Source organism: Mercenaria mercenaria, chromosome 16, assembly GCF_021730395.1.
Source record: "Mercenaria mercenaria strain notata chromosome 16, MADL_Memer_1, whole genome shotgun sequence".
Classification (NCBI taxonomy): Eukaryota; Metazoa; Mollusca; class Bivalvia; order Venerida; family Veneridae; genus Mercenaria; species Mercenaria mercenaria.
The window spans coordinates 51,314,350-51,324,621 of NC_069376.1; the positions used below are offsets into that span (position 1 = coordinate 51,314,350).

General features: G+C 34.8%; 1 protein-coding gene across 2 annotated transcripts; it reads left to right on the top strand.

Moving 5' to 3' along the window:
* The first annotated feature begins 6,571 nt into the window (after window positions 1–6,571).
* On the top strand, window positions 6,572–9,010 carry LOC123540311 (uncharacterized). 2 transcript variants are annotated; one of them, XM_053527064.1, is made up of 3 exons: window positions 6,572–6,732; window positions 7,071–7,191; window positions 7,549–9,010. In XM_053527064.1, the coding sequence occupies exons 2-3, from the start codon at window positions 7,092–7,094 to the stop codon at window positions 8,364–8,366; spliced, it is 918 nt and encodes a 305-aa protein (XP_053383039.1). In that variant the 5' UTR covers window positions 6,572–6,732; window positions 7,071–7,091; the 3' UTR covers window positions 8,367–9,010. The 2 variants fall into 2 exon arrangements, with proteins under 2 accessions (XP_053383039.1, XP_053383038.1); XM_053527063.1 differs by having other exon boundaries at window positions 7,079–7,191.
* The last annotated feature ends 1,262 nt before the right edge of the window (window positions 9,011–10,272 follow it).

The following is a 10,272-nucleotide window of genomic DNA, read 5'->3' on the forward strand; positions in this document are numbered from 1 at the left end:
CTCAACATTTACACATGCTACAAGTACAAATAACAATTTAGAGACATCCGCAGATGTGTTCATACGGTGGTGCAGATGGAACCTTCAATAATACACTTGCTTGTAATTCCATGAAAGCGGCGCATGTTCCCCATTTAAAATAATGGGTTTGCCCTAAAGGAGGGGAAAGAAAAGGCAGAAATAAACCAACTGGAATTTAGAAAAGGGATCTGATGTTATGGAGCCTGCATATCACAGAAAGCTTTGAAAGCGGGATTATTGGAACCACCTAGGCTGAAATTTTCAAGCTGAAAAACTAAACAGTAGCAATAACTCGACATAAAAGCCGTGCTGAACGATCTGAAAAGATCGAAATAAAACAGCCCTGATTCCATTCAATGTTTATGATTAATATAGCTCCGCTTGAGCCGGTGCTAGTGGGCATGAGGGGAGTTTCAAAAGTCATTATTTCTCATGAACAGACTCGATCAAATCGAGTCTGACTTCATTCTACGCTTCCAAAAAGATTTTCTTATAGCTTTTATTTATATCATACAGAAACTTTGGCTAGAGGTAAAAGGGCCAGAAATATACCAATACTAAGTCCGTCGAGTCGCCTATTTTAGGCCGTCGGAAAACATTTAAAACCGTCAGAATAATGCAAACCAGTTGCAGGGGTAAAGGAATGTGTGACCCACATATAGGTTTGGAAATCAAACGATCTGAGGAAAATCCCACCGACGTATTTTTTTAATATACCCTATTTACAAAGAATGCTTCTTTTTGTATACAGCAGGTGCATGTAAATGTACAATTGGCAAATTTCTCTGTGGAGATGGTAAGACATGTGTCCCTGTAGAGAAAATGTGTGACAATCACAATGACTGTCCAGGTCATCAAGACGAAAATTCCTGTTGTAAGTATAAAAAAAAATACCATCGTGTTGTAAGTATAGACAGTTTTGTATTTTTGCACCAAATACTATCCTGGCCAAATTTAGCAACCACTCGCATTTTGCAAATCGTAATATGTTGTCTTATTACATCAAAGTAAATTACCATGCCTTTGAATAAGTGGCATTAATGGAAAACAGATCAATTAACAGCCACGAAGTAAAAGCAGATTTTAAAGATACAACAAGATGTTGAGAGAAAACGAAATGTTATGACGCACAAAGAAACATATTTGAATTTGTTTAATGTTTTCCCCGCTCAAAGTTCCACGTTTAATTTCAAATTTGTATGCTAAATTATAATATTGAGATGTTCTGAGTGTCTACAACTATGACGCTTGTTTTAACAAGAAATTGTAACACAGTTACCAATGTCACCCCCCACCAGCACCCCTCGCCCACCACACGCCCCCAACCCCTGCGCATAGGGACACTTTAACATATTGCATGCAAATACATCATCTTCAAAGTAAAAGGGGCAACATGTTAAAACATTAAAAACTTTATATCATATATTTCATGAAGAAAATGTATAAAAATCTAAAATTGTTGAAAGTTTTCAAATGTTGAATTAAGTGAGAGTTTATTTTTAAATCAGTAAGAAAAATGCAACGAAATATTTTATCGTATTAAAGGGTGGGGGTGGGGGGTAGTTAATAAAAGAATGCATGACATTTTATGGTACTAATGAAACTTGTTGCCAGTGTTGGTCAACTGCATATCAACCTAATGAATTGAATTTAATGCTTTATTTACCTATATATGCAATGAAGTTGCAACTTGTTCCTGGGTTTACATTCTGGATATCTACAATTATTAATGCTGGCTTTTTTTATATTTATCAATACAAATCATTATACTTTAAACATAGTTTCATTTTAAAATTAGGCCTAGTGGGAAAACTGATGAAAAACACAAATGTATTATACTGTATCATATGAAAGGGAAGTAATTTCATGTACCAACAAAGAAGAAAGTAAACTTGGGTGACTGTTACCCTGATCTTTGTACACGATATTGTCTTGTTATATTGAACATTTTTGCAAAGTTATCTAAATAAACATCTATGCATAAATAGTTACATACCAGACAAAAATACTAAAAATGTTTAATCTAAAGTGAGAGTTTGACTTTGAGGTCTGAGTCTTACACGTGAAATGGTTACTGTTTGTGCCAAGTTACATGAATATCCATCACTGCAAAGTAAAGTTATTGACCAGAGCAAACAAATGACAAACTATCTTTGACCTTTAAGACTGACCTTGTTTTTTAAAACAGGGGTCTGGGCCTTGCACGTGACACGTTGTCTCATTACGGGGAACATTTGTGCCAAGTATTTGCAAAATTCCTTGATAAATGGTAGAGTAATGGACTGGACACGAAACAGACCCTGTTTACCTTGGACCTTGACCTTGGAGGTCGGACGCGGAACCCATTTCTATGTCTCCCTTTTCTTTTTGAAAGCCGTAGTTTTACACGTTACATGTACCCATACAAATATGCATTTCTAACTCTGTCACTTATGTTTACTGGTTCGTTCGAAGTTTGCTACATTATTTCTGATTAGTGCTTACATGTTTTTAATAGAACACTGACTATGTGATCGCTTGATTGCTTGCGACGTTGCATATTTCATAACTGAGGCGGCTTGACTGCGGAGAGCGGGGAGGGGAAGGGGTACATAATTTATTAATGATTTGCTTGATTAACTTATACACTTCCTGGAAAGCCACTTGCACATTTTATTCTTTAGTTTGTATATCATTTCTTCAGCGTCAGCCTGCAAGTGCCCTGCCACCAGCTATTTGTGTAACGACAACAAAACATGCATTTCCGGTGACAAATTCTGTACAAGTTCTACACAGGGAGATTGCCCAGATCGTGATGACGAGAAGTTTTGTTGTAAGTAAAACATGTATCTAATAAAAATGAGACTATTCAAAGTGTATAAAATTTGTAACGAGAACAATGGTCATTCGCGGGGATGTTGCATTTTCATGTCGTATAATAGGTACGCTCGGAAAGCCGTCTAGTTAACAAAAGGACAAACATGTCTATGTTTTAAAAAAAGTATTTTAAAAATCCATGTCATAAATAATTGCTTTTTAGACTGGACACTCTTTCCATTCATTTACCCCAAGAACGTATGTTGGACTTTTGTAATTTTTTTTTTTTTTTGCCAATGTATGACTATACGGTCAAAGGTCAATATCGAACTATGTTTAAGAATAAAACTTCGCACGATGCTTCGAGGGCTTAGTCGTTTTACAAGCAGCACTTATTTCATATAAGCCTCTATCCATTTTCTTTAGAAAATATTAATACTACCATCGCCTTTGTCCAGGCATTTAAACATTACTATTTATTGCCCTTATGTTTCTTTTACAGCTCCCTCGCGCTACTAGGGGCCGTGAGTTCCAGACATCTTGCGAAGACTGAGAGATTCGTGTATATTTGAATTTGATGGTTGAAGAGTTCTTAACACATATCACAGTAGTCATAAATAGATCATCAAATTCATGCAATTGTCAATGGGATTCAACAAAGAAGTTATGAAACATTGTTTATCGTTTTATTTGCAAACATGCAATTTTATCTTTTGTGTTCTTCTTTGTGATTGCAATCACACATGTCTTCAGCAAAAAAAAAGTTAAAAAAGAAAATGCATAAAAAGATCCTTCCTGTGGAAACCTATGGACATATTTGCAGACTATGTTAGATTGAGTCTCTTAATGAGAAGTAATGAAATGTGCAACACCTCTTATGCCCTTTAGCAACGACTTAGTCACACAATTAATGTGCAGTCTCAGTTACCGAAAAGGACATGAAAACATAACAATAAATACAGGATGACGACTTTAGTTCCCTTCAAAGCCAAGCCATCTTCCACGCATGCTTACCTAGCGCAGTATGGTTGATAATAATACCCTTTTCATTTTATTAGAATCATGAAAGCTACCCTTTTAAAAACTGAAAGAGATATATTACCGAAAATGGATCTCTATTTTGCTATAAGTCAATTACCTCATGTAGGAAAGACACCGTAGACTTGGTATTGGCAATAAAACACTCGCCAATTAAACGCTGATTAATCTATCTGTCGTGTGGCTTGATAATTTTGCAAAGGTTTTGCAATTTCACTTTTACTTTTAATTTTTTATCAGTGACCGCTATGTTTGTCCTGAAAGTTCCTATACCAGCTTTAAATAATGTGCCAATAATCGCTTTAAAACTCGGTTAATAGTGCTAACAATTGTTTAAATTAGAGTAAAATGTTACTTCATCCATTTTTGTCAAGTAATATTTTAGTATGACTGGAACTCTTTATTTCATACTTGGCCTAAAGGCAGTCAGTTACGGATAAGAACCATTAATTATGACATTTTACAGTTTTAGTATATTCTGTATACAATTTATTTAACATTTAGCCTGCTAAATTTCTATAATGAACTTGTCAATTTTTCAATTTGGACTGTACCATTAACTGTTAAAAGGGGTGTATTTACCAAAAAGATACTGACTGAGTGGTGAACAGTGAAGACCATGATCAGACTGCATGGAAGTGCAGGCTGATCTTGGTCTTCACTGGTCGCAAAGGCAGAATCACTTGCCACCAACACGCTAGGGTTAAGGAACAAAAACACCAATTACACAGAGTTAGATCCTATTAGAAATTTATGTTAATTAACTTTTATTATTTGTTATGAAACTTGTAATTACTTCTTTTAATATCAAAGTTTTTGAAAAGAGGACTATTTTTTATTTCAACTATCTGAAACACAGGGTAAGTTTTAAATACAGTGTATCTTCGAAATTCATCCATTTTTAATCAACCGAGATAGGCAAATAGAGGTCATAATTATTTTACAAAATTTCATTTTTAATGAATTTCGGCAAAGTGTATACTTGTCAGTGCAAATCATTGACAACTATGATACGAAAGTTATGATATTCATATCATTACTTAGGCAAAATATACTTATTATATGCTACAGTAACACTATCATGGTTGGGCAACTAGGATAGAAAATCAACATTTGTCTAAAATATATCAATAAAAATCTAGCATGTTGGCTCAGTTCTTCAAGTTTCAAACAAAATTTATGAGCTGTCAAAAATATTATTCACCATCTAAATACTGACTTTTTGTATTAGTTAATATCGATCTAAAATCGTTTAATTTTAAGAATTTTCAAGTTGCTAAGACGGTTTACGAAAATACATCAAATTAAGCGAATAACTCTTTGTACGGGCCACTGGCACCAGAACAGAAAGAAAATGCCTTTGTACATGTTATACCTTACCCCTAGGTATTCTATAAGAACCATGATCGTGAATGATAGACTGGTCCCAGTCCTTACATTTGCCAGTCATAGTCTCTTCTCATATTTTATATTAAATTACTTCCCTTCATAGTTATAACATGGTTACCTTTTCTTGCTGCCGAATGTGATAATACAGCCAGATATTCAAAAGGGAGCAGTCTATAAACAGGGAGCTATCTATAAATGAAAGATATCTGACATAGAAATATATTAGTATATAAAAAAACTTATTATCAGGCTAGTAGCTAGTCTACGTGAATGAGAAAATATACTAACCCGTTTCAATCGCGCATTTCATACCTAATGAAAATGTGTACTATTGATATCAAACAAGTGGTAATTTATCTTCCATTGTGTACCGGTCAAATTTCTTCAATACATCTTATCTTTAAAAAAAAAACTGTTTATAGTTTTTTCAACGTTACACAAAAAACTTGCTTGAACTTCCCTGGTGAAGTTCCGTTCTCGATTACAAAACCATTCTGAATGGCTGTTGTGAAAATGTATGTCAATCGTCATTTTACTACATGTGTTCGCTAAAATGTGAAAATGCAGCATAAATGTGCAAAATTAATAAATAAAAAGAACAGATGCAGACCATTGTACGATTTCAAATTAAAGATCATATACAAGATGAATTTCATTCATCATTTCGAGTTTTAGTGTAAAATTGTGATTATTTTAAATTCTTTTTTGTTTGTTTACATTTCGCCAAACATGTGCACGCTGCCGTGACCTCTAGACCGGATGTTCATTAGGGAAGGTCACGCAAGTTTTTTCTGTAACATTGACGAAAGCATAAAATATGTTTATAATCTCAGCAATATGGAATATTGAGACAATATGACTGGTGCACGATGGAAGATAAATTATCGCTTGTTCAATATAATAGGTACCCATTCACCTAACTGCGCGTTTAAAATTAGAAATGTACGATTGATTTTCCCGTTCATTACCATGGTTCTTATAGAATACCTACGGGTAAGGTATAACATGTACAGAGGCATTTTCTTTCTGTTCTGGTGCCAGTGGTACGGGCTACATATTTCAACAACTTAATGTTATCACATTATTATTATTATTATTATTAATAATAATATATAATATATCTAGTGTCAAATCTCAGTCCAAACTTGTTTTACTTTATTTATCTGTATCGATACGTATTTGTCCTAGTTTTTCGCAGTTTCATAACATGTCTTTTTAAGTACAGTTAAATCAGTCAAGCTAAACGTGCAAGTTATAGATTAAACTCGTTTTACTAGTGCATGCGTACTTTAAAAAACAACTTGTACTGTAAGACTCACGATATTTACAACGTGCGCTTGTTACGAAACGATGTTACGAAACGTAAACGAGGTATATATATAGGCAAGAATGATCATTTCTTGTTCATTGACAAATTGAATGTTTTCCGTGTGCGTTCTTTACTAAAAACATTAAAGGTTTGGAAAGGAAGCTTGATTAAAATCAAAGGTATAGTAAACTAGTTTTTCTTTTCACTACACTTGATCAATATTCATTAACAAATTGTTTAAGACATCAAGACGCAGCGTATGTATTAAAATTTTCGTAAAATTTGTGATTGTTTAAAATCTAGATTTAGAGAAAAGAAATGTGGCAATTATGAGAATTTGTGTGAAAGGAGTGCAGGGTGAGGATTTATGTTTTGCAACGATCGTTTGCTTATTTACAGTTTTAACCAGTTTTTGTGACATTTTCTTATCTATGGTATGAATCCCTCTTTGATATCACCATAATTTCAATGATATGTCTATCCTGCATCTATAATGGCGTAACTATTTTTCCACAAGTATTTTAGGTAACAGAACAAAATGGGACACAACTGCATACTGCTTGTCTTAACTTTGCTGGTTCCGTGTTTCTTCATCGTGGTACTGATCTTCAACGGGTTAGCGATGGACTCGGGGAATGGTAAGCTCCGTTCTTAAACAGTTTCTTGTTTTAGGACTCATGACACAAAGAATTGTGACTGTTATTTAAGACAGGAATACAGTTGTCAAAGGGTTGTTACACTCTCACTATTTTTGTTATAAGTTAAAATCCACATCATTTTCGATTGTTGTATCATAAGGACTTTATTAATGTCCTTATAAAATTGCGATGTTCGAACTCACGACCCATATGCAGATGTCTCCTGAATCTGGTAACATGTGCTGTCTCATAATGACCAACTCAAACATATACCACTCAGAGTATTCTTAATATGATAGTTGATTTCAATCGTGTAGATAGAAAAAAAAACAATGCCTTTGCTTTGTTTTGTTTTAGGTTTGTATGAATCAGACACTGGAACATTATCCGACAAATACTATCTTGAGATAACCCCCGCGAGCTGGACGTTCAGCATCTGGGGCTTTATTTACACGTGGCAGGCACTTTGGATAATCTACGCTATAGTGAATCTATTTCGCAGGACAGAAAAAGGTCCATACTACACGTATCCTGTATTACTTCCAATACCACTTTTAGTGATTTATCTTGTGAACCTAGTATTAAACTGTGGTTGGTTAATTGCTTTTGACAGAGAAATTCTTGAGCTCGCGTTTGTTCTCCTTCTCTCGATCACGCTTACATTGTACGCCTGTCTTTTCTTCTCATACCGCAACCTCAACAGAGGAATTGACATTTTAATCAAGCAAGAGAGAAAGTCTGATGTTTGGCTGACAAGATTCTTAGTGCAAAATGGACTCAGTATGTACGCCACGTGGTGCACCATCGCAACTCTTTTGAATTTCGCTTTCCTTCTTGCGTACCGGTCTGCACACGATATTGGACAAAGGAACGCTTCCACAATCAGTCTTGGCATCTTGTCAGGAGTGATCGCTCTATTTTTAGTTACAGACTGGTTTTTCTTAGACCGATACACGCGCTACACATTCACTCCTTACATCGTACTCGTTGTAGCTTTTACCGGAAGTTTAGCAAAGAACTACGACGAAGGAGCAAGAAATACCATATTTACAATCGCATTGCTGGCGGTGTCTGGGGTAGCTGCTCTGACGAAAGTTTGCTTATTGTTTTGGAGACACTGTAGGAAAACTGAAGACGGTGTCAAAATAACTGACACTAGTGGAATAAAAGTTTGAACACCATGTAGATAGAATGAAATTGTTGTTCTGTGTTACATGCCATTGATGTTATATACAGAAAGATACCAGTTAGTGCGTATATGTATGCTAGTTGTGCCATAGGGCAGTATGCAATGAAAAAATAACAAATACTATACTGCAGTGGACGGTAAAACTGAAACTGTTTGCAGAATTGAAACAGCTATTTATAGGTGCAATTTATGTCCGATTTTGCTTTTTTAGTTTTATTTGTTTATACGCATACAATATAGTTTTAATATTTCATGTCTCTAAATAGGATCTGAGTCAGATTACGGCAACACACACTGTATCAGTGATTGGTAAATTATTCATTTATAGGTATGATCAAATATTGTTCTACATTTATTTTTGTATGTATTTTGGTTGAAGGTTGTAATTTTTATAGCTTCTTTTGATCAAAGTATGTATTTGTGATATCTGTTTGATCGAAAGTTTTTACTCTTTTCTTTTTTCTTTATAAACTTTGTCGATATTTTTATGTTTTTGTACAACTATCTGCATCATCTATATTTTATATTTTCTGAAAAGCCTTTTACATGTACATAAATTCAATTATCTTATTATTTGTAAAGTAATGTGCTTTCACATTTTCTACAAGAATAAAGCATGCGAGAAACACATACTATTTCATGCGACTTGAGTATGTTTGTTTCGTTCATAAAACGGGGTTTCGGGTTAATGGCTTTTTATTTAACTTCAAGTCTGTGATGCATTAGCGGTCATTTAATTTTATTTACCAAGCGAGTTTTTGTTGGTTGTTAACAGTTCTTCGTAAATAGAAACGTTCTTCCATTTAAACTGTCGCTTTAGCAAGTGTAAGATCTGGACCTGTGTTAATCAACATTCAAAGCCTGAAACCAAGACCTATGATAATCAAAGCCTTGAGATGTCTGATGGTTGCGGTTTTTTTGTTTCGATTCCAATCTATAAATATACATGTATAAGAATCAAATACAAATATGCCTAATGTCTAAGACTAACTCTGCCTGACCTTACATGAACTTATCTAAATTGACAGCTGGAAGTCAATGATGTAACAATGAGCTGGAATACCTTATCTTTGATAGATCTTGTATAATCTACATGGTCAGTGTGAATGGATAGAGGCTGAATAAGAACTGCTTGATCATTGATAACTCATCCGCATTGTTCATGAATGGGACTACCTTGTGTAACACATGAACATCCTTTGGATGTAATTTGGAATCAAATAAAGATGTTATATGATTGTCAAAAATACACTTAACTTTGGTAGCGGGATAAACCCGCAACCAAAAATGTACTTGGAAAAAGGGACGTAATATGTGATGGCGCGTGCGTCTGTCCGAGTCCACATTTGCATACTTAGATTGTTATGGGAACAATAGGTAACTGTACTTTTTCTTTGATGTCATTTATTCAGTTAGGCTTTTATGTGGCTATTTTTCTTTTACGTGGCTTAAAGAATATAAGAGAGAACAAAAGAATAGCCGCATAAATACCCATATGTAGGAACCTCCGTCCGTCATATTTGGTGTCAGGAGCATAACTTAATAACTATTCAAGGTATTGGCTTTAAAGTTGACATATAGATAGGTGGCGATGAGACAATGTGCAGAGCGCAAGGACCATGCCGGTAGGTCTAAGGTCTAGGTAAAACATGGAGCTCAGATATCAAGTTTTTGTCCCCCGCCCCAAACCTCAGAGCATGATTCAATAACTACCCGAGATATTGATTTTAAATTTGGATATAGGTAGGTGGTGATAAGACATGTGTTGACCGCACAAATCAGGTCGGTGGATCAAAGGTCAAGGTCGCAAATGGAGTACAAAGTTCAGATTTATCCGTCATATTTCGTGTCCTGGGCATAACCTGATAATTCTTCAAGTTATTAACTTCAAT

Bases quoted from the DNA above. Each gene is read 5' to 3' on its own strand.
- LOC123540311 (XM_053527064.1), top strand. From the start codon at position 7,092: ATGGGACACAACTGCATACTGCTTGTCTTAACTTTGCTGGTTCCGTGT. The intron at 7,192-7,548 runs GTAAGCTCCGTT...GTTTTGTTTTAG, and splicing joins AGCGATGGACTCGGGGAATG to GTTTGTATGAATCAGACACT.